This window comes from Radiomyces spectabilis (assembly GCF_025331425.1).
Source record: "Radiomyces spectabilis strain NRRL 2753 chromosome Unknown BYT42scaffold_1, whole genome shotgun sequence".
NCBI classification, from domain to species: Eukaryota; Fungi; Mucoromycota; class Mucoromycetes; order Mucorales; family Radiomycetaceae; genus Radiomyces; species Radiomyces spectabilis.
Window position 1 is genome coordinate 1262766 of NW_026251926.1, and position 22811 is coordinate 1285576.

The following is a 22811-nucleotide window of genomic DNA, read 5'->3' on the forward strand; positions in this document are numbered from 1 at the left end:
AGCTTACATTGACCAATGCAAGTAGTCGGATCACTTGCTGGTCGCCGAAAAATGTGAAGTATCGTACACTTTTCTCCTGTATTTTTTCGTGCAGTGAAGACTTGTTGGCATTTGGCGCAAACCGCTGCATGGAATGGTCCTACTTTTTCAGATCTATAGCTCATTTTGAGGAATGATGTACCTGATAGCAGAAAACATGGCATGGGTTGTAGGGGCTTGTTAAATCTTTCATCGAACAAAGAGAAACAGTGAGACCGTATTACGGTAACTTTGAGGTTGATAGAAAATCCCTCACTGATAATAAATTGATGAATCATAAAAAAAATGGATGATTTCACAGCATCCGTTGTCACTCTCAGAGTAACCATCAAGTAAATACTGTAGCGATTCTTAAATAGATGGGGCTGTTGACTCTCATCCTAGATCCAGGATTTGTCTGTGTCTGGCACGGTTAATAATAAGCAAATGGACGCGGGCAGTTACGTGATTGCTCTGCTACTGAAATTGTTTGTTTGCATAGTAAGAGTGTTTTTTCTCTCTGGGTTATATTATATAAAAGTGCGCTACTTTCAGTTTGACGTGCTAACTTGCCTTCTCATGTTAGAACCATTTCCTTGGGGCAATTAAAATGAATTTTCCATGACACTCGAGCAACAGGTTTCCAGGGCGGGGAACAGGCAAAGGCGCGCGAAAAAAATTCAGTTCAGCTGAAAAGAATTGATCGTGGAAACGCTTGAAGCGGCTTTCGAAATCGTGGCGAACGATGTGAGCAAGAAGGAATTGTGTAATGTGAACATGGATAAATTTAAAGCGGTAAAAATGAATAAGGATGAACAGAACAAACGCCACAAACATAACATGCATTTCTGAAGCAGACGACGGGATTTCGTAAAAAGCGAGGGATTGATTTTTGATTGGATAATCACGTTCCCGTATCATCATTTTTCATTGGTCGGCAATACGGTATATTTGGGTTGTAAGACTGTTCGAAGCACTGTATGCGAGTGCAAATCCGTGCTTGCAGCAATACAGCAATGCGGTGGTTTTTAACATGATTTTGGAGTTTTGTTCTGCATATTATTTGTTTGACTTGCAATTGCGCTTTCATCTATCTGATCATAGATGCAACCGTCCCTACTATAAAAAAAAGAAAGCTCAAAGCAAGCGCAAAAACTGAAAGCTTCCATGGAAATAGCGACAACGTTCGTAGATGACCGTATTGAAGTATAGCACCAGGATAAAATTTAATTCAGAGAAAAAACAAGGCACACTATGCCGACAAACATTCTGGTTGCTGAGCAGTCGCGTAATCACCCCCATCCATGGGCTTATCGCTAACCATACCAGATACAGTCCAGTGCCACATATTCGATAAATCCCGGCACTTTTTTGGAGCCATTTGAAAATGGCTACTGCGCATGGTCTAGATGTTCTTTATAATTTTGTAAGTTTTTGTTTACTTTGAAATTTTTTGATCATTCATCATTCTTTTATTTTAGTGTGGGTTCCTCCACCAACACTCTTCAGCGGCTTTGTGATGGGATTTAAATGTTACCTTCAATCCGCTGAACGATTAAAGCCATGCGTATAGATGAGCCAAAGTTTGGATAAGCTAAAGCTTTAGGAAAGGGTACCATTCCAAGCATTGACGTTCTATAAATTTTTCACTACCTCAGGGAACAGGAGAACGGTGTAAACATATTTTATATTTTCTAGCGAGGAATAAGCGGGTCGACTCGCATGAGGTAAAAGGAAACTGTCATCGCCGTGATCTTCCATCCAGTAATAAATACCTTATAAATAACTTCCTTATTAATAAGATTAGGAGAAGCAGCCATAATGAAAAAAAAAAAGCAATTGCATCTTTTGAATCGCCAAAATCTACTGTATTATCATCCATGGAAATTCTAAACTTTTGGGCTTTCTCTTCCTTCTTTACTTTACTCTACTTTTTTGTTTTCCCCCTTCCTTGTGTTTAGGTTTTATTTCTGCTACTCTTTTATTTTATCATTCTTCTTCTTTTGCCTTAGAGTTACGAGATGGTTTTCCATCATGACACTAATAAGTACCATCAGCTCAACGCACCTCAGCGTTACTCTCCCGTAACTGTTGGTACGCCTGCTGCATCCACGACCAACGGATTCGATTATCACAGTCAAGGTACCACTGACTGACACGTTTAATGATGATAAAAAGCTGATGACCCGTATTGCCCATACTTTTTTTCCGTTTTGCTATAAGCTCGGTCGCGCAGTGCTACGAGGAATTTCTCTTGCTTACCGAGTGACGACGAAAGCGATCGCGAGGATGATCTTTCGCAAAGCTCAGATGATGAATATGCACAAACAAATCATGTCGAGTCCAAAAGAGCGTCGATGAAATCTGTTGGCTTTTCATCGAAGCCGGCGCGGAAAACGCAACCATTACCCAGTGATGCAGAAGACAGCGATGATGGTAAAAATAAGGTTCAATTCAGATAAAGTGAAGAACTCTAATTTTTGTATGTGCACTAGAAAGCGATCATCAGCCGTTGTCTCACCAGCAGTATCGATATGCAGGTGATGCGCTTCCCCCGCATAATCTACGGCAGCAACAGCGGCCTACGCTCTTTTCGACACGCTCCGACAGTATACCTTTACAAGAAACAGGGGACGGCAGTGACGATAATCAAGTCATTGGTCATCGATCGCGATGGTCAAGAATGCATACATCACAGCCTTACACCCCACAGGTCCCCTTGATTCAATATCAATATCAACGTTTGCAGCAGCAGCAACAATATCAACAACAACAACAGCAACCGCTATTAAATAAGCGGAGCAGTTTGTCTGGTATGGAGTTATTGATGCAGCGGGAGCAAGATAAACTAGATGCCAAACGGCAAAAACCCAAAGTGGCGGTGAAGATTGAAGGATTATTGGCGAAATTACCGGAACCTGGTGCGCTGAATATCAGCTTCCAACAACTGCAGCATGAAAAAACATTACCAAAAAGCCAAGATGCTCAACGGTGCCTTTCACGGCCATCCTCTACTGCGACATTCTCTCCAGGAGCATCCTCTTCGCCTTACAACAGTTCAAAATCCAATGCGCCGTATGCAAACGATCTAGTTCAGTCGTCCGTCTTCCCGATGGCGAGGTGGTCTACATCCATGGTTCATGACTATACAGCCGCAGGCGGAATTCCACGCCGGTCTTCGACCTCCATGATGATATCGCAATTTCCTTCGTGATTGCCTATATTGCTGATACTATCGCCTTTTCCCGAGTCTCTTCACCTTTCTTTGTTTTCGGCACATTTAAAGTTTTTCCACCTTTTCGTTTTGACCCCCCTTTCAGACATTCTGTGATACAATATTATATCCTTTTGCTAGAGTTTTGCCCAATAAATCACCAATAGCGATAACCTCATTAATGTGATATATTTAATGTAGTCAACTCGCAGCAGAAAATTTTCACCACCTTATCATTGCGAGATTAAGCGTTCGAAATATGATGATATAATTGCCCAAAATCTCGCAAATGTTCGGTTGCTACCGAATAGCTTAAAATAACCATGTTATACACTATGTAGTCAGAGCCAACTGCTTCGGTCAATGCCATCCGCATTATTCGGCTAAGACAGCTCAACCGAAACCCAGCCGAAAGTCAAAATTTTCCAAGCAAAAAAGAGCGACGATGCTCTTAAACTCCGACTGGCGAAGTTCTTTCGGATGTCTGCTGGGCACAGAGTGGTTTTGCGTTTCGAAACGCTTGACCTTTTATACTTTGTCGACTGTCAACGCGGGAAGAGTATGCATCAATCAATGGTGTCTGCGACAAATCAAAGATCTTTCAAGCTCTAGTGGTAATGTCACAATTATCAAGTGGGCAATCATTGGCCGCCCAGTCTTTCGAAAGATGGCGACAACGTGGAGGCTAGGTTACACCATCATTTTTCCCACGAAATTTTTGTTATTCCCGATGATCTGTCACTGCAAACATGATCCGGTTGCAATTTTGCGGAGCTTTTCCTTTGTCTGATCCGCTCACATGTGAGCTGGGCTGAAGCTGCCGGAATTAAGGGGTGGCTACATATAGCAACAAGCGTTTTGCCTTCAAAGCTTATCATGAACTTTCGCATCTCGGTTCCCCAGTTTTCTGTGAAGAAGAACGCCACGTGGGGTTAGTTCAAGATGGATGAAAAGTGTCTTCGGAAGATATTTTTAAATTCCCGACCCGTCAGACTATACTCATGTTTCTGGATGTTTGAGTGGGATGGCAACAGCTCAAAAAAGCATACCATGGTAACTGATAGGTATCAAGGCATCATCTCGGCTTATATATAATGTATCATTTTAAACTTGTGGGTGTATTCTTTACTTTTTGAACGGTCTAAAGTGCAACTGTGTGATTGATCACAGTCCAGCCGGGATTCAATGGGCTGTTGCTGGACGGAAAAGAAACCGCCAAAAAAAAAGACGTCGTAGATGGAAAACTAGAAAAAAAATTTTTTTTTTGACAGTAACCAGGGTTGCTGACGATAATTTTTTTTTTTTTTTTACTTTCTTTTCATTTCCGGACTGATTTCCTGTTGATGTCAGTCATGGACCCGGCGAAGAAAACGGGTGCAGCGTCGTACAGTGCTACAGACAGTGGAGCTTCCTTTGGCAAAGAAGATATTTCCTGCAGCTGTAGGTATCCCGCTTACGTAGATCAACAATAAAAAGCATTCATGCACGAACAATGCACTAAATTCCACTGCTCGGTTTTTTTTTATCTGCATCGATATAAACTTTTAGCTACGGAAGAGCATAACGCAACTAACATCGACGATGCGATCGATCGTGAAAAGCAGGGATCCAATTTAACCGCCTTTTTCAACGTCGTGTGTGTTGTGGCTGGTACCGGTGCACTCGGCCTGCCTTATGCTCTCAACCAAGGTGGCTGGATTGGTTTACTGATTTTGGGCCTCAGTTGGCTCTTTTCTGTCTGTGAGTATCCTTTCTCTTTTGACATCCGTGAGTTGCTGTGACCTTGTGTGTTGACCTATATCATGTTGGATTAGATACGGGTGTTATTTTAATTCGTTGTCTTTATTACGATGGAACCAACCGATTAACGTCGTATCAAGAAGTGGCAGAAGCGTCTTTTGGTGTTATTGGAGGCTGGATTGCCTTTTTCTTCACAGCCGTTACTTTGATCGGTGTGCCTGTTCTCTACCTTTTGTTGGCCGGACAAAATCTGCACGGGGTGTGCAAGGGGACAGCAGGCGAATTGACCTTCCCGATCTGGACCATCATTTGCGCTGCTTTAGTGGCTATTCCGTTTGTCTGCTTCAAGAGCTTGAAAGAAATCGGTGTTCTGAGCACTTTCGGTACGATTTCCACTTTTGTCGTTATTATCATCGTGCTTGCCGTGGCCGTGAAGGAACAACATAATCAAATCGATGTGCACCATGATCCCGTCATTTGGAATATGTTTCCCATTGCTCTCAGTTCCATCGCTTTCAGTTTCGGTTTGTATTCACATGTCCTCTTGAATTCAAGATTGTGCATATCGCTAACGCACGATGTGGATTTTTTTCTCGTTAATAGGCGGCAATCCGGTCTATGCCCATGTGGAAGCTGGTATGCGACGACCTCAGGATTGGAACAAGGTTATTCTTTACGGTTTGACTGCTTGTGTTGCCATGTACTTCTTGGTGGCTGTTCCTGGCTACTATGTTTACGGCCGAGATACCCGATCCCCCATTTACGATAACCTTCCCAATGCCGGTCCAAAGACAGCTTCGATTGTCATTATCACGGTCCACGTCCTGTTAGCCGCTCCTATCCTTTTAACCTCCTTTGCTTTGGATCTCGAAAAAATGCTGCGCATCAATGCCGAGCACCGATCGCGTTGGATGGAATGGATTCTTCGCATTGCTCTGCGTGGCGCATTAATGGTGGTCATCACTGTGATTGCTATTTATGTGCCTTTCTTTGGTGATTTCATGTCGTTGCTTGGTGCTTTCTCCAACTGTGCTCTGATCTTCATCTTCCCTGTCGTTTTCTACTTCAAGTTAACCGGTTGGCGCAAACCTTGGTACGAAATGATTCTTGCCTTTTTCGTTATCCTTCTAGGTGTGGTGGGTTTGATTTTCGGTACTATTTCGGCTATTCAAGCATTGGACAAGGACTTCAAAGGCCTTCATAATTCGTCGTAAATTGTACATATTGTATCTCTCTTCACACACATTCACATGCACACACACCTCTTTTTCTATTCTATCCTATCTATCATTTCTCCCTCATCTTTGGAATTATCCTTTTCATATCCTTCTCTTATTTGATTTTATAAATATTTATATGATTTACTCCAATATTATGATATGTTGGCAAAGATTTTCTACGACCTGTATGACAGATCAAATGGAGCTTTGCCATTCAAACAAAAGTGGGTTTGCCAATAATTATCACAAGAGAGATAGTCGCAGCACTTTTTTTTTTGTGTGATCGAAGTTGTATTTTACATGGGACAGGTGTCCTGAAGACGACATTCATGCTGCGAATAAAAAGTGGCTTAAAAGCCGACGTCGGATTGGATGAAGCTTTTGTGTGCCATTTTTTTCTTTCAGGATACCTGGATTTTTCCTTTTCCTTCTGGTTTACCCATTCTACCACTACCGTCTTTACAAATGCCATCAAGCAGAGAAGGTAATCATTCTTGCCCCATCACAAAATACATTCGCTTACAGATGATCTCCTTTTCTGCGTACAGACCGTCGACGACGAAGGAGAGATTCTGAAGCCACTAAACCTCACATGTCCTCTACTCATGGTGATCGTCGACGCTACGAACATGGACGAAGATATCAGAGCTATGACGGCAGTTCAGCGTAAGTATCTATTTTTTCTAGAACATGAAGCAGCTTTCGTGCTAGGTCTGTGAATAATATTGGGCCACAGACCGATGCAATGGTGGCCATCGCGAAGCATGTTGCAAGGTCAACTACCCGCGAAGCAAAATGGCTGGTTTTTCGTTCTCGTGTCCTACAGAAATAGACCAATGGTACTTACATACATCATCCATTTTAGGAGGCGTTACTCAGTATCACCAGATTATTCTAGCTACAAAGGCAAACATAAACATGGTAAAGCACGCAGCGCACACCGAGACACTTCTGGATACAGCTGCTATTCGTCCCGTTCAAGATCACATGACAATCGCGGTCCCCAAATCGAGGAGGAAGAGGAGGATCGTGCCGATTATCGCAAAGGCGGGTATCATCCGGTCCAAGTGGGAGAGCGCTACAAAGATGGGCGGTATGTGGTCGTGAGGAAACTAGGCTGGGGTCATTTTTCGACTGTCTGGCTTGTGCGCGATCAAAGGTATAAACAATAAATCCATTCTTTGACGTCATACTGGACACACGGAAGCATTGACGTCTCTTAGTACCGGAAAACACTTTGCTATGAAAGTCGTGAAATCAGCCAAGCACTATACCGAGACCGCATTGGATGAAATCAAGTTGCTTGAACGCGTCGCTGAATCAGATCCTAAAGCTGTCGGCGCCGAATACGTCACAGCCATCGTCGACCACTTTTATGTCCATGGTCCCAATGGATCTCACGTCTGCATGACTTTTGAGGTACTAGGCGAGAATCTGCTTTCTCTCATTAAACGGTACAAACACCGAGGCATCCCTGTACATCTTGTGAAACAAATCGCGAAGCAGATGTTGCTTGGCCTGGATTACCTTCATCGTACTTGCGGCATTATTCACACCGACCTGAAACCGGAGAATGTACTGATGTGTGTCGACAATGTCGAAGAACTGTTACGGAAATCTACCAGCATCACCATAGAGACGGACATTACCAAGGATCGTTCGGACGATGAAAGCAGAGTATTGCAAGAAGATGATGATCGTGGTCGAAGTACGGTACGGAAGCAACGAGGCACGCACGTAAAAATGCTGCCATCACAACCTTTGTCGTCCGATCTGCAAAATCGCTCCGATGAAAAACGAGGTCGTCCAGAGAAATCAGCAAGATCACGCTCCAGGTAACAAAAAAAGGGCATATTCTCATTGTCATCAACTCAACAAAGGATACAATACAAATGTATATCCTTTACGATGTTCCATCATGAATACTGACATTAGAGTCTATTTTGCAGATCACCTGCTCGCTCACGATACGGAACTTACCACAGACATGAAGCGATGGAAGATCCAGATGAATATGGACAGGACGATATCAAAATCAAGATTGCTGATTTAGGCAATGCTTGCTGGGTCAACCATCATTTTACCGAGGATATTCAAACACGCCAATATCGATCTCCAGAAGTAATTCTTGGTGCAAAGTGGGACGCTGGAGCAGATATCTGGAGTTTGGCATGCATGGTAGGATCGATAACTGAGGATGGTCAAAAGGTGTTATGTGAGGGTAACAGGTGAAAAAAATGGATAGTTGACAATGGTTATTATAGATTTTTGAACTTTTGACGGGCAACTTCTTGTTTGATCCCCAGAAAGGATCGCGATTCAACCGCGATGATGGTAAAGTATTTTTTTTTTTTTTTTTTTTTTTTTTTTTTTTTTTTGCGTCCATGGACATTGGTGTAGATCGCCAAAATTCCTTTTTTTGGAAATCCCGCTGAACTTTCTGCTATTTTTAATGTAGATCATTTGGCCCAAATCATCGAGTTAGTGGGCCCGATGGACCGAGATTTTGCCCTTTCAGGAAAAATGTCTCACGAATTTTTCAATCGAAAAGGGCATCTCCGCCACATCAATAGACTAAAATACTGGAGCCTACGCGACGTATTGCTTGAAAAATACGGGTTCCATCGACATGAAGCGGATGAAATTGCGAGTTTCCTTGAACCCATGTTGGCGTATGACCATCGAGCTCAGGCCAACGATTTATTAGATCATCCTTGGTTGAACGAAGTAGACCCCATTTTACCCGGTGAAAAGGAAGAACGCGCAACATGGACAAGTGATCGTCCATGGAAGGATTGGGAACGAAAACAGAAGCGAAGAAGATACCAATAAAACCTACTTTTTTTTCCCAATCGAAAAGAGTACCTTGTTATCATGGATAGGCTAAGGAAAAGCAAAGAATAGATTGTGATGTGGGTTTTGCTTAAAACAGACGATTAGAGGCTTGGCAGTTTTAAACTATTTTTGTTTCCTTCTTCTCTCCCCCCTTCTTTTTCTGTCTCCACTGCGACCCCGTTTCCCCCTAATTTGTTCGTAAGAATACGCTGAAAGCTGTGTTTTTTTTGCGTTCATTTCTTTTTTCTTTTTCGCTTAAGCTACTGTTTTTTTCTTATTTATTTGGTGAGACGCTGTTGCTGCTTAAGAACGTATCTTTCAGCTTTCGTCACCGTTTATTTTTCATTTTTTCGTTTCTCTTCCACTTTTTCTTTCGTTTTCCCTTCGTTCACACTTTGGATCCCACTGCACCGTTCGAGTTTCTATTTTGCGATCTTCAGCATATTTTAAAACCATGGTAACACCATTGTTGAAACCCGAAGTGAACAGTCGAGCCCATATGACATGCCAATCGCCAACATCACCACTCATACAAAGTCCCAGTCACCGACGCGCTGGCAGCTCACACCTTTTTCCTGACACGATCTCACTTGAACTCGGTAACGCGCAACGACGAGATAAGCAGCCGTCTTATCTTTTCGTCAAAGACAAGTTACTCCAGTCGACACGATGGCCGTATTATTTTCCAGCCATACGCAATAACTGCAACCGATACACATACCGCACCCAGTCCTTTTCCACGATCCCACGCTATCTCAAAGTGTTTCTACTGATAGTGTGTTTTTTCCTGATTTTAAGTTATGTACCGTTATTTAGCTTTGTCAGGGAAACCGACCTGTCTGAAACCAATACCACGCCATCGCCGCTTTCAGCCGCCGCCCATGCCAAACCCAGACTGTGGCGGTCCGGATCCACCACCGCCACCACCACTCGAAACCAAATCATCCTTTACAGAATCATCGGCAACGATCTCCCACCACGACATAAAGACGGTCAAACACTATCGAACCTACGATTTATCTTGGAGCACGAACAGAATTTTCCCGACACCAAGAAAATCTTTGTACTGAATCGGATTGCTGATGCTGTACGTGAGACGGCGCTTATCGAATTACTGGATCAATTCCATATGGACTATATTAGGATTCCGTTTGTGGAACGCGAGTACCAGCAACTCGATTTCCGGTTGGAGGATTTCCCAGAACCGGACTTCCTACATTCGGATTACTACCGTCGGTTTTCCAAAGTGTCGAAACTACGAGCGTTGGACTACACTTATCACGACAAAAATGTTTATGCGATGAATAACGTAAGTTGCATCTTATTGGAAGCTCGACATAAAAAGCAGTCAGAAAAAATGGTGTGGGAAGGATCTGCGCAGGACCAAACCTTCATTACCCCGAGCTTGGTACCATAACCAAACAAAAACACGTCATGGGCTCATCACGGATTATATTTAGAATGGCGGACGTAACGCGGCGTTGCACCATGCGCGAACGATCCCCAATGCGCGTTGGATTATGCCCTTTGATGGAAACTGTTATCTTAGTGCCAATGGGTTTCAAGAAATCAAAACACAACTGGATCGTTACGGTCATAACACCAAATACTTTATCGTGCCTATGACTCGTTTACTTAATAACTCGATTCTGCTGGATGGCGTCGACGAACGTCCCAAAACACCCGAAGAACCTCAAATCATGTTTCGCTATGACGCTAATGAAGAATATAACTTGAATATGCGATATGGACGCCGTAGCAAGGTAGGCTTTGATCTATTTTTTTTTTTTTTTTTTTTTTTTTTTTTTTTTTGCTGTAAAAGGCATGCTGTTATTGTTGTTGTTGTTGTTGGTGTTTTGAAATGGAAGGCTTACTCCGAATCCAGTTAGAATTACTGTGGAGACTTGGCGCACTAGAGAATCGGCGGTTAAATCGTCCTATAGTTCCTTGGGAATTCGCTGAGCGATCCTACAGTCAAGACAAGGGCAATTTCCGTACGATTGGATGGGTATATCGTCTATTCTCTGGGAATCAGCAACAGGAGGAAAATAAGAAGGAAGCCTCCTCGTATCGTGCTTTCAACCGATTATTGGCAATCCAGGCATCCTTGGATCACCTCGATGAAACGATTGCACGACGTCATTTTCGACAAGATAAATTGTTTCTCTTTGATGAAAAGGCCATGGTTCAGCTTCGTTATCGCTATTGGAGTAAGGACACGGATATAAACGCTATGATGCAACAGTTGGCGAAGGTGGCCAATGATATACTGAAGAAACGCGACGAAACCTATGCAGCTGCCACTGCCGCCGAAGGCGATGAAAATACCAGTATTTTGGCAGCCAATCTTTCGATGGTGGAACTCACACAGCAAGTGACCACGCTCACACTTGCGTACTATTATCTCGGAGATGAACAATACGGAAGGTACGCCGCCGATCTCGTCAGGATTCACATGTTGAAAGACTATACGGTGAAGGAACTCGAGTCGTATAAACCGGCGCAAATGCTCCGCGACACGGTCAGTCACCACCTGGACTTTCTTTTCGATCAAGGCTACTCTTTCCCGAGCCTGCATCATTCCACTTGGACCACGCCGAAGCAACCGAATTTGGCTATTCTTGCCACCTCCGATCTTTCGCGAGGGGATCTGTCCCCGCTACTGGATTGTCTCCGTTTGCTACGACGCGCAGAAATGCTAACTCACAAAGACTATCTGGATTTGCAAGTCATAGCAGCGGAGCTGTTGGAAAATTTGATCACGTCACCTACGGGGATCCACTTGGCTCAACTCGCTGATTATCGCGGCATTTTATACGATCTGCAGGTCACCGCATTGGCGTCCTTCACCGATGATGTGCGTTTATTTTTGCGCGTCGCTAATCGATGTCGAACGCGGATTGGCAAGCAATTTACGGCCGATGGCGCGCAACCGTATCAAGAAAGCTCGACGTATGCTCGTTTCTCGCCTTCCCTTGCCGACTCGTCTTCTTCCGACACCATGAGACGCATCTTACTACATTACGAAACCCTGAACCTTCAATATTGGACCTTGTTGACGCGGGGAATCCAGAATATGGGTATAGCCAAGGATATCTGGCATTATACGGCCAAAAACGGTGCCCGGGTGTCGCATGCGGTGGTAGCCCACCTGAAAAAGCATGCTACTCTTGTCTCTCAGGCGCCTGAGAAGGACGCGGCATTTATAACGTCTCGGTTGCGACCATTAGTTCATTTAGCCAATGCTGCTTTTGCAGCCAGCAATCACAGTTTAGCGCCGGCGGATCAAGCGTGGATGGATCAACATCGTACTTTATTCGGTGACCCCTGGGTTTCCGAACTGGAGGCACAAACAAATAACTTGGCCAGTGACGACGGTTCATTGGAGGTAGCTGTTTCCAATCATCAGTTGAACGAAGACCAAATTCAACCAAGAGAAGGGATACCGCAGTTTTGGATGTTAAGCATCGCATCTTAATATTCCCGTCTTGTTATTACTCAGCTTTCCCATTTTGTATAAACTTGAAACTATAAAAAAGAGATTCCCATATAAACACCATTTTGTATCATTGTAAAATAAAAATAAAAACAAGATCAAGATCAAGCAAAATATATCAATCGTATATACGCTCGTTGTTTGCTGTGCTGTGTGAAAGGTGCTACGGGCGATATGGTTTCACGGGGCTAAATCAATTATCATAAGGACGCTCAAAATGATGCTTTTATGTCTGATATTTATATACAATTCAATGAAATTCTATGCGATCTTTGCTTTCTTTTTCTGTGGTTGTTGTTGCTCTTGCTTTTGTTGCTGTGGCTGCTGCTGTTGCTTTTTGCTGCCATTTTTCGTCGTCTGATCGTGGGCTTCAGGTTTACGCTTCTGTTTTGCTAACGGTGCGGTGGTTTCGAGAGCCCGGATATATGTGTTTTGATAAGGTTGATTGGCAGGAATTCCATCGGCGGCCCAGGGGGTCTTGACAGGCTGAACGGTATCGAGCAGCAACCGCAATTTCTCTTCCTGACCTTCTTTGACATCGAGAAGTATGGCCGACGCAGATCGTAAGCCCAATGAAGCTGCTAAAGAGGGTTCCGCATTTTCAGGTAATGGTACAATTTTAATCCGTGCTAATCCGGCCATCGACAATAAGTGAGTGCAGAGATGGGCTGGTTTCATGTCTCTTTTGCATACAAACACCGTAGGCGTGAGCGATGGATCGTGTTGCTTTTGATTTTCCGATCGTGCTATACAAGTTTCCAAATATCTGGTAACTTCATTTATACCAGAATGCAAGCGCTGAAGTACTTCGGGGGGAGTGGGAGCAGCAGCAGTGGGATCTTTTTTCCTTGCGCTTTTGTGTCGCGAAACCAAAGATCGATATTCCTCAATCGGTTTTAGCACACTACATACCAGAACGAATTTCGTCAAACCATAAATTTCCTCGGCAATATCTCTCTTCGATACAACTTTTTTTGACTGCACTTACACTAACAATTCATCCAAAATGTCTTTTCCCAATGTTGCCGATACGCGAGGCCTACACTTGATCAGTATTCTTAACTTTATCTCTAACAAGTAAAAATAATGCCGTACCATAAAATGGAGAATGGTGCGCCAAGTACATTTTTGAACACTTTACGTTGCTCGGGAGTATTCTTACGACCGATGTTGCTCCCTTGATGAGTTTTCGGTGGCATGACTGTATCGGGTTCTATTGTGTCTTTTTGCTGTCATTTCTTCCGGGTTTTTGCCGCTTATAGGGATTTTTCTGTGACTGCGATCTTTTGATGATCCCAAGGCACAGAGAAAAAGATCCGTCAAAGTTTATCCTCTTTGCTCTATTTTCTTTTCCACTACAAGCATCCTCTTCCTTTCATCCGGTATACAAACGGCTGTCCTGAAGACAATGTTCACAGATATTGGCGAAAATGTGTTGTTCAAGTTTGTTTGATTGTCCGCCAGTTTACATTGAATAAGAACCTCATGGATAGTTCTATGCGGTTCATATGGTGTCATTATCTGGGCGGTTAGTTTGTCATTTTAGTCGCTCATCCGTTGAATATGGTTTAGCGGACTGATCCTAAAAAAGAAGAAACGACCTGAAATAGGTAATTGCTATTCATTATTTTGATCTGACAAGTTCCATGTGCTAGCATTGGGTGTCAATTGTTCTGTTTTCACACTGCATACCTATACCAAAACATGGGTTGTTTTTTTTCGTCACCTTCTTATTTTGGCTTTTTTCTTACGAGCCATTAAATTTTAAGGAAAAAAAAATAGTTGATCATTCGTTTTTTATCACTTACAGACAACGGAATTGCTTTTTGCCCCTCGGTTCTGACCGCAAGTCGGTTTCATGATAAAATGCTCCTTGTTGTGCAAGACCCACGGTGTTTTCACGCTGGTTTTTAAAAAAAATGAAGGATAGGCGCAGGAACATCTCAGTCGGAGCTTTCCGGGAAATCAGTCCATGACGCTAAAGTCCTTTTTTCAAACTGCAGTGCAACCATGGAGTAATTTGGCTGAATAACTGTATTATTGCCAGGCAAAATGTTAAATACTACATTAAATTGTGGAAGACATAAGGAACACCAAAGAGAAGGATGACGGAACAAAAAAGAAAAAAAGCATGAGATAAAGAAGAGGGTATAACAGAACCAATATACAGTACAAAGAAAGGAGCATCCGAAGAGAAAAAAAAAAAGAAATAAAGCCACAACCCAGACGAACATAAAATGAAGCGGTTCATCATCCATTCATCTTACAGAATCTTGCACAGCTTTTTATGAAGCCGTAAAATACCTCCAGACATGGCAGATTTGGTAGCGGCTATAATCACATCATCCACATAACGGTTTAGTTTGGCACTACACTCATAATACTTGGCGCCAATCTCTCTAGCTAGTCTTTCGCCCTGTGATGAAAAAAACTCGTTAAAAGATGGAATGCCTTCACTTTTTTAATGCTCGATTGCCATTGTTTACTTGCCTCTTCTGCCGTAATTAAACGATGTCCCATGGCGTTCAGCTGCGCAATACGGTTCTGATTCTCCCTCAAATCGATTTTCATGCCCACTAAAAGTTTTGGTATATTCTCACAAAAATGGGTGACTTCTGGCAACCACTATTTGTAAAACATTGAGTTAGGAAATAAGTCGAATGGGTAGATAGATCATCCAATAAAAAAACTTACTCTATCCTGAACATTGGAAAATGAGGTAGGCTGATCAATAGCAAAGCAGATGAGCACCACATCGGTTTCTGGATACGACAAAGGGCGCAATCGGTCGTAATCTTCTTGGCCGGCTGTATCCCATAACGCCAATTCCACCACTTTGCCATTGTCCAACTGAACATTGGCTATATAATTTTCAAACACCGTTGGAACGTATCGCTAATAGAATTGGAATCCAATGAGACTTCAGCTTCTCGTATATATCCCTCTTTACCAATTTACTGGTACCAGAAAGAAAAATACGTTTTTGGTGATGCCAGCTCTGGTCGGCTTGTCCCTGTATGTTTGCCATCACCCCCTTACTCACCTCTGGAAAAGCACCCTTTTGATATACAACGAGAAGACTGGTTTTGCCACAACCGCCGTCCCCGACAACGACAAGTTTCTTTCGAGCGACCTGCGTAATAATCATATTATAATGAAAGAGAACCGCCAAAAAAAAAGTAAAAAAAGATTCACATAGAAAAAAATAGTAGCACGACAAAAAGAAAGATACATTATGAAAAAAACGAGACATCAGTCAATTGTCATGGCGATTCAAAAGGGATCAGGAAATAGTTACTCTGGTCATGGAAACAATCGCAAGTGGTAGGGAACGAGAAAAACCGAGAAGGAAAGCCCACGGAGCAAGGAAAAAAAAATATGGAAACAAGAAAATAAATGAGAATAAAAAGGAAACTGTTGAAAAAAAAAGTTCGGCAGCACAAAAAACCAATCGATAGGCGAATGATGACTGAAGATTGTGCTCGTGCACCAAATACCTAATGAAGAAAAAAAATGTCACAGCTTCTTGGCTTAAATCCCAGGCATTACAAAACGACATAAAAATGGAAAGAAAGAGCCCATTTCAGTAACAAGGTCCATCACAAAGATCCATGATTTATATGATACATTATGTATATTTATATAACCACCCATTAAGAAACGGGTCAGACGATGCCTTCACCGTCTTGGTCCTTTCCTTTCTTTTTTGGTTTTGTAATACATCGTCATTGACATAAAAAAAATGCGTTCTCATTATTCTAATCTTCGATAAATCCCATTTCTTGCATCAGCACAAGTACCGCCATCTTGCCATTCTTTTCTGCAAATTCACGTAACGGCGTCTGAAGCTTCGGTACCTTTGTCAGGATTTCTTGAAGTTGCTCTTTTGGTAAATGAACCGCTATTTTGACCGAGTCTGGCAGTGATTTCTAAAATCAACCCCGTCAATCTTTCCACGGGTAATAATGCATGATTTCTTCCCCTTTGTTTATCTGGAATAACTTACCTCGACACATTTTACAAAACCATCCCATAGTTTTGGATACGTCCACACCCGCTTGGATATCAGCTTTTGAAGCAGATTCAAGATGACATTTATGAGATTTTTATATACAGAAACGGTGCGGATCATCTATGCAATACGGAGGGGGAAAAATAAATAAAGTCAGTCACTCAGGCACCGTTGTTTGTTGTCACGATAACATGATTTCATGACGCTTGATCTGTATTGACTTACCGTCACCATGAAAAGCAGAGGAATCCTTGGCCGTTCAATCAATTGTTGAAGCGCAGTCGCGACGAACTTTGGTTCGAATGTTTCGGGCATGGTGAAACATATATTGATAGCTTCCACTGCCTTGGGTAACGGTACGTCTTCATCCATCTCATGCAAAGCCAATAATAATTCGCTGGGTGACATGGGCGCTTTGACATTATTGGTACTCGATGCCGATCGTGAGAATACTTTTTTGACTACGTTTCGTTGACCTTCAGTATTATTCAAAAGATCCACAATTCGCGGTAAATTATGACGAATGTCCTCCTAAAAAAACAGTGACGCGAATTAGTATCATTAGTTCGTTGTCTCCACAACAACAAAAGTGTGCTCTCTCTTTCTCTCTTAACCGCAAATCGTACCTTGCTCAAACCCGATATAATAGGTATAAGGAATTTAGCATCCAGCCTTCGTTCTTGATAAACTGATTTGACCGCCGATACAAGCTCAGGTGTCGGGCGTACTATGCAGCCATCACATGATAATGAGATGTTTGTTCATTGCTCGAATCACCAAAATGGTAGTCGCATTTACCTGTGTCACACAGAATGACCAAAATTCGAATCACAAGCGTTTCAGCACCAGGAGGGAATTCTTTAACAAGGTTAATGATGATGGGGGATTGCATGCCAACAGATTTGATGAGATTAAATATGTGTAGACGAATGAGACGTTGAATGCGATCGGAAGCATGGATGTAAACATCAAACAATCTACAAAAGAACACAACCGGTTAATTTATCGTGCATCTACCTTTTTTTTTGTTCCCGCCGTGGAAGTTTTTTTTTTTTTTTTTTTTTTTTTGGTGGTCAAGAAACTTACTGATGGAGTAACTCGTGTTTTTTGACACACAGGGCAAAATACAGCTCAGCATGACGAACCACGTCCTGTTCCGTCCAGCCTTGGGCCTCCTCCTCGGGTGCTTCCGTCATCGTACTGTCTTCGCCTGTGTCTTGTGGTGCCTCTTGTACTTCTTTTAATTGCGCCGTTTTTAACTCCTGTAAGGACTCGATAGCATATTGTTCCACTTTGCGAGCAATGACAGGGTGATCCGGAACCCATTTTTTCACAGCGACAATGCTCGTTGATCGTGTCTTCACATCCGCACTGATGCACAGATTCAACAACACATCAAGACATGGATCGCGCACAGGAGGTCTTTGCTGAATAATATCACGCAGCGTCGCTACGCACCATACAAAATGGCTCGGTTCCTCTTCCATGTGTTGACGCAAAATATCGATTACTTTCTGATCCAAAGCAGGAGCTGACGCCAGCACGCGGTTCAGCGATTTATCCTTGATATCCAACTTGGCGATGGCCGCTTCCAGTAACCGGTGGAGCCATTTGAAGTAAGAGGCCTTGTAGTGAGGATCTCCTTTCTTATACAATGTGTCACATTGGAATTCTTCGTAGAGCCAGTCTAACGCTAATCCATGTCTATAATAAATCATATTTCAATCCACGTGAGTGCTTTGTTTTCCCTTCAAGCCTATACATTGGGATGCGAGGATTACCTTTGCTGAAAATCAGAAATGATAAAATCAAGAAGCATTTGTTTCAGTTCGTCGGCATCATTTTCTTGATGCTGTTCCTCCGCTGCCGATGTCATATCTGTATCCTCTTCCTGACCAGATGACTCGGTTCCATTGGCGGGCATGACGGTGCCTCGAGTGAGCAGTTTGGCAACGAGCAAAAGCCAAACGGTTTTAGCTGGTGTACGCCATTCAATCGGTCGTCCTCCCACCTGCTCTGTCACCGCCTTTGGGATTTGTTGCTGCAGCATGGTTTCCGATTCAAAAATACGTTGAATTGTCGACTTTAACATCATTCGCTGATCTTCATATGAAAGCGAGCTAGGAGCCGCCAATTCGTAAGGCTGCATTTTTAAAGCTTGGCTTGCACGTTCCTGCACACTGGCAAGAGGAACTCGTTTTGTATCCTTTTCGTCGACGGTCAATAATTTGGTATCTGCCATCAGCGTATCTTCCTGCTTAATAAGTGGATCGGTGGATGTTGGCATCGGCGGCGGGGTCGTAGTTGGCGTCGTGGATTCCATAGGCTCCACTGGTTCCGGTACTTGGGACGCGGATTGGCCTGAAGAAGATACCTAGTGACAATGCCATGGTTATCGTCATGCTGACCTTTCAACCATCCAGATACTAGGCGTAGACTTACCAACGAATCTTTATTTTGTACCAAAGTCTCCATGGACACACTGTGAAATACTGCCAGACAAATATCCACGACCATTGGCAAAGGTAATGTGGTGACATCGAAATTTGCCAGTATATTAGCGTTGGAAGGCGCTGCGGCGGTGGTTTCGGCAACTCGCGATTTTTTTTCCTGTCCACCGTCAACCGTTGCCAAGGCACGTTTACGCTTTGTTTCTTCTTGACTTCCTTCACGCCGTTCGCGTTCTCGCTGTTCACGTTCTTGTAGTCGCGCCTGTCGACTTTGAAACATAGCTGTATTTCCACCCACTGAACCAAATGCTTGGATCAGCTCTGTTCGATAACTCGCCAAAGGCTCGGATCTGTAATACCCGGTGTTTTTAGCTTAGAGCACGTAGTTTGGACCTTCAATTGAGTCGTACCTTATCATTGCTACGAAAGCAAGTTTGATTGCCTTATCCACGTTCCTTGCGATAATAGGAGAACATCTAGGCGCCACTGTTTTCGACCATGCGACAAAGGTTTCCATTATGGGCGGCGTCAATTGTGTTCGCTTTTTCGCCAGCGGTACAAGAGATTGGACTGTTGCTGTTAAAACGGGCTCCGAGCTATGAAAGAATATACTGTAATTAATCTCTAACCCTTATCCTCGCCTGCACTTCTTCACCTACCCGTCATTGGCTTTTAATCGGTCGACCAGCATATTAAACATTTCCTGCCCTTTCTGTTCCAATTCTTTTACATTTAAAAGACGATGATCTGGTCGAATTAAACTTAAAGACACGTCGTTCTAAAACAACCATCACCATGAGAACAAACGGTTGATGACGCTCACGGTTAAAACACTACCTTATCGTGAACGCTTGTTCTTTCGCTGCGTGACTGTATCACAATGAGTACTTGCAGACATTTGGTCGCATTGATCTTGACACCGGTGTTGGGATGATCAAATAATTGCTCGCGTACGATAGTGATCAGGTCCGTCGTGGTCTGCCACATGCGTGTTTCGGCTTCATTTTGACATCTATTTTTTTTTTTTTTCCATTCGTTCGTTACTGACATGCGTCCTATCGAGGTATCGGTGCGTACCCGCTGACTTACACAGTTTTGAATATGTGTGGAAGCACTGTGGCGAAAGCTCGAATGGCGTCTTTGAGTGTTCTCAAATGCACGTCTTCGTCCGCTTTGGCCAGTCCAGTGTTGATCACTTCCGTCAAGGCATCCAGGAATGCATTGGTCGCATAAACCTGGGCACTGGTAGGATGCGCTAGCACTTCTTGATCAAATTCTTGTAGTTGCGCTAGCTGTTGATCGTAATCCATTGATTATGTAAGGAAAAAGGTAACGTTTGGCCGAAATAACTGATGTCAGTCAAGACTCGTAAGCGCGAAAAGTGGTAAGAAGGAAAAGAGCGTATTATTTCCGGTAGATATCGACTATCTCTACGAACACGTGAGCTCTGACTTGGAGAAGTTTCAAATCAATACAATGGGCAGTATCGACTGGCGATCTCGTGCTGTAGTGATGAGTTGGATTTGTGTATGCTTTTCCTTTCGAGAAGAACCAGTAACTCTTGGGACCGCACACCATCACAAAGGCAAAATTTTGGCCAGTTTCGATAAAATTCAAACCGCGCATGTTCTTCTCATATTGGCCACCAAATGGAGTCACAATCGCACGGCACCATGATTCAGGTTTGTACTTGCAAAATATTATAATTTATTATAAAGGCGTAAAGTTGTTGCCAATAATAGTGAGAGAGAGTCAGCAAAGCTTGTTATTTGCAATTGTGTTATATACTACCAACGGCGGCTGGCGTGATGTGTTGCTATCCTGGCTTGCGTGCCTTGAGCAACTTGTCTTTCGATGAAGTATACCCGGTTTGATCCATATCATCTGTAGATAACCTAGCAAGGGAACTAACTATATATACAAAATGTCAAGCCATAAAGCCCGTCTACTATCAGTTGAAAAAACATTGAAATCATGAGAAAATTGGTCTCTTTATCTGTGATCTTTAATAATGCAAGTAAACGTCAGTAGGATGCAGCCAAAAGCAGTACTGTATCCAACGCTTATGTAGACTCTTCTTTCTTTGTTGTTTATTATATATTCTGGCGAAAGTACTCCGCCTTGCAACAGATGGTATAGGGAACAAGAGATCGCTTTTATGATTACTTTTGGGGCAGGTTCATTAAAAATAGTATTGCCTCAGTTTGCCGGACCCAACACTTGCTGTGAAAACTGATCGTTATACGAATCTTTTGATTTTTAGCTAGCTTAATAAAACAACCTCATATGGTCCTTGACTAAAATAGTTGCAATGCTGCCAAATCTTGCGCAAAATGGCATAATTGGATCAATTCGCTTCATCACGTGCTTATTTTGCAATTTGGGCGCAGAGTTTCGCCATGAATTATGCGGCTCGTTGTTCAATGGTTTTTTTTTCTGGCTTTTTTCCCTTTTTCAAATTTCATCCGTCCTTTTTTCTCCTTTAGTTCATAATGCGGTCCATTATGCTGCTTCCATTAACGCTTGTCAGTGTCGTATTGGCATCGCCTGTGCAGAACGTGGTGGACAACCGTCCTGCACCTGTACCAATCGAACTTTTCGTCATGAGTAAATGCCCAGATAAACAAGCCTGCGAAGCGGTTTTCAAGGATGTTTGTGAGTCAAAAAACACAAACTGTTTTGTCAAAAACGATGACTCATAACTGCTTTGTCATCCATCTCTTGTAGTGGAGCAAGTAAAGGTGCCGGTATCGCTCGACGTCAATTACATAGCTTCACACAATCCAAGAGCGCCATATGAACATACATGGTATAACAAAAAAACGAGATGCAGCTATTTCGTTGCTTGCTTTGTTTCTCAAACTTACCATAGCATGCACGGTTCCTCAGAGTGCCTAGGAAACATCCAGGAACTGTGTTTCAAGCACGTCTACCCATCACATCAAGACTGGTTCGCTTTTGATCTTTGTCTCAACGAGCGTTTACAGAGTATCGGGCGGGACGACCTGTTGGCCCCTCGATGCGGTAAGGCTCATCTTTCCCACATTACATCACACAGGGTTTATTTCTCAACAGCTTCCTAATTTGTATAATTTTTCGTCGGCCGTTTCAGCCCAGCGCCTTCACAAAAATTTTGCACCCGTTGCATCGTGCATTGACGGCCAACAAGGTATCGACTTGCTCCATAGCTCAGTCGACCGTACACAATCCTTGGGCGTCACGTAAGCAATAATATGGGAGTCAAACTGTCGTTTAACTATTAACTATCCTTTATTCGTATTACCCCTGCATTTTACCTTTTCAACGATGGTTTAACTGACAACAGTAAAAGCTGCACGGTGTTTATCAACAATAAACTGCGATGTATTCACGATGGCAGTTGGAAAGTAAGTAAACATGTATCATTCGACTGAAAAAGAGAAATGACCAAGGGAGACAACGAAACACTTATTATTCTTCTTCACGCGAAGGAATGTGACGGTGGATCAAGAGTGGAAGATTTTGTACGAACGATCGAAGATAGTTATCGACAGTGATTGAGACATTACCAGCCAATCATTTCAGGGAAATACCGATTTTTTCTGCTCTTAAAATTCAGTTATTTTCATAGTACTCCCCTATATCTTTTGGCTGTAAGTCGTAGTTTGAAATTGACTTTGGCGAATCGCAGCAACCGATTTTCCCTCTTGAACCAAGGAAATTTCAGAACAGAAACAATAAAAAAAAAAAAAAGAAACCCTTTGGAATCATGAAATTTGGTGTGATTTCCCCAATCAGGCGATAAATTTTTTTGGCAGTGACCTCTATGGTTTCCCGGGACTTTTCT

General features: G+C 42.9%; 8 protein-coding genes across 8 annotated transcripts; 5 read left to right on the plus strand and 3 right to left on the minus strand.

The window, feature by feature from the left end:
• Positions 1-1697: 1697 nt before the first annotated feature.
• On the plus strand, positions 1698-3444 carry BYT42DRAFT_16757 (uncharacterized protein). Its single transcript, XM_051562349.1, has 4 exons — positions 1698-1745; positions 1821-2160; positions 2242-2454; positions 2514-3444. The coding sequence occupies exons 2-4, from the start codon at positions 2040-2042 to the stop codon at positions 3230-3232; spliced, it is 1053 nt and encodes a 350-aa protein (XP_051428256.1). The 5' UTR covers positions 1698-1745; positions 1821-2039; the 3' UTR covers positions 3233-3444.
• Positions 3445-4584: 1140 nt separating this feature from the next.
• Positions 4585-6186, plus strand: BYT42DRAFT_591366 (transmembrane amino acid transporter protein-domain-containing protein; the record flags this gene model as incomplete). The annotated part of the gene is made up of 4 exons (XM_051570533.1): positions 4585-4672; positions 4781-4933; positions 5047-5496; positions 5576-6186. The coding sequence occupies 4 exons, from the start codon at positions 4585-4587 to the stop codon at positions 6184-6186; spliced, it is 1302 nt and encodes a 433-aa protein (XP_051428257.1).
• Positions 6187-7030: 844 nt separating this feature from the next.
• Positions 7031-9104, plus strand: BYT42DRAFT_16791 (kinase-like domain-containing protein). Its single transcript, XM_051562352.1, has 4 exons — positions 7031-8027; positions 8142-8370; positions 8457-8526; positions 8651-9104. Exons 1-4 carry the CDS (start codon positions 7435-7437, stop codon positions 9022-9024), a joined length of 1266 nt encoding a protein of 421 aa, XP_051428258.1. The 5' UTR covers positions 7031-7434; the 3' UTR covers positions 9025-9104.
• Positions 9105-9481: 377 nt separating this feature from the next.
• On the plus strand, positions 9482-12505 carry BYT42DRAFT_609497 (uncharacterized protein; the record flags this gene model as incomplete). Its single annotated transcript, XM_051571270.1, has 3 exons — positions 9482-10336; positions 10488-10790; positions 10913-12505. 3 exons carry the CDS (start codon positions 9482-9484, stop codon positions 12503-12505), a joined length of 2751 nt encoding a protein of 916 aa, XP_051428259.1.
• Positions 12506-12916: 411 nt separating this feature from the next.
• On the minus strand, positions 12917-13336 carry BYT42DRAFT_480688 (uncharacterized protein; the record flags this gene model as incomplete). Its single annotated transcript, XM_051563682.1, has 1 exon — positions 12917-13336. A coding segment is annotated over one exon (420 nt), but the record flags the coding sequence as incomplete, so codon positions are not given.
• A 1450-nt stretch (positions 13337-14786) lies between these two features.
• On the minus strand, positions 14787-15671 carry BYT42DRAFT_591367 (signal transducer; the record flags this gene model as incomplete). The annotated part of the gene is made up of 4 exons (XM_051570534.1): positions 14787-14939; positions 15014-15148; positions 15218-15418; positions 15567-15671. The coding sequence occupies 4 exons, from the start codon at positions 15669-15671 to the stop codon at positions 14787-14789; spliced, it is 594 nt and encodes a 197-aa protein (XP_051428261.1).
• Positions 15672-16115: 444 nt separating this feature from the next.
• On the minus strand, positions 16116-20546 carry BYT42DRAFT_552043 (Symplekin tight junction protein C terminal-domain-containing protein). Its single transcript, XM_051566337.1, has 13 exons — positions 20075-20546; positions 19823-19997; positions 19645-19763; positions 19396-19581; positions 18978-19335; positions 18317-18909; positions 17622-18239; positions 17334-17512; positions 17162-17262; positions 16761-17066; positions 16530-16655; positions 16315-16452; positions 16116-16237 (listed from the first exon to the last, which is right to left on the minus strand). Exons 1-13 carry the CDS (start codon positions 20293-20295, stop codon positions 16202-16204), a joined length of 3156 nt encoding a protein of 1051 aa, XP_051428262.1. The 5' UTR covers positions 20296-20546; the 3' UTR covers positions 16116-16201.
• A 769-nt stretch (positions 20547-21315) lies between these two features.
• On the plus strand, positions 21316-22754 carry BYT42DRAFT_552048 (uncharacterized protein). The gene is made up of 6 exons (XM_051566338.1): positions 21316-21640; positions 21713-21794; positions 21858-22009; positions 22098-22206; positions 22311-22371; positions 22456-22754. The coding sequence occupies exons 1-6, from the start codon at positions 21478-21480 to the stop codon at positions 22519-22521; spliced, it is 633 nt and encodes a 210-aa protein (XP_051428263.1). The 5' UTR covers positions 21316-21477; the 3' UTR covers positions 22522-22754.
• The last annotated feature ends 57 nt before the right edge of the window (positions 22755-22811 follow it).

Coding starts and splice junctions, on each gene's coding strand:
- BYT42DRAFT_16757 (XM_051562349.1), top strand. CDS start 2,040: ATGGTTTTCCATCATGACACTAATAAGTACCATCAGCTCAACGCACCT. Junction 2,161..2,241: donor ATTCGATTATCACAGTCAAG/GTACCACTGACT, acceptor TTTTGCTATAAG/CTCGGTCGCGCAGTGCTACG. Junction 2,455..2,513: donor TGCAGAAGACAGCGATGATG/GTAAAAATAAGG, acceptor TATGTGCACTAG/AAAGCGATCATCAGCCGTTG.
- BYT42DRAFT_552048 (XM_051566338.1), top strand. CDS start 21,478: ATGCGGTCCATTATGCTGCTTCCATTAACGCTTGTCAGTGTCGTATTG. Junction 22,010..22,097: donor CCTGTTGGCCCCTCGATGCG/GTAAGGCTCATC, acceptor CGGCCGTTTCAG/CCCAGCGCCTTCACAAAAAT. Junction 22,207..22,310: donor ACACAATCCTTGGGCGTCAC/GTAAGCAATAAT, acceptor AACTGACAACAG/TAAAAGCTGCACGGTGTTTA.
- BYT42DRAFT_552043 (XM_051566337.1), bottom strand. CDS start 20,295: ATGGATTACGATCAACAGCTAGCGCAACTACAAGAATTTGATCAAGAA. Junction 19,764..19,822: donor GAACAAGCGTTCACGATAAG/GTAGTGTTTTAA, acceptor TGGTTGTTTTAG/AACGACGTGTCTTTAAGTTT. Junction 16,453..16,529: donor GTTTTGTAAAATGTGTCGAG/GTAAGTTATTCC, acceptor GGTTGATTTTAG/AAATCACTGCCAGACTCGGT.
- BYT42DRAFT_16791 (XM_051562352.1), top strand. CDS start 7,435: ATGAAAGTCGTGAAATCAGCCAAGCACTATACCGAGACCGCATTGGAT. Junction 8,028..8,141: donor TCAGCAAGATCACGCTCCAG/GTAACAAAAAAA, acceptor TCTATTTTGCAG/ATCACCTGCTCGCTCACGAT. Junction 8,527..8,650: donor GCGATTCAACCGCGATGATG/GTAAAGTATTTT, acceptor TTTTTAATGTAG/ATCATTTGGCCCAAATCATC.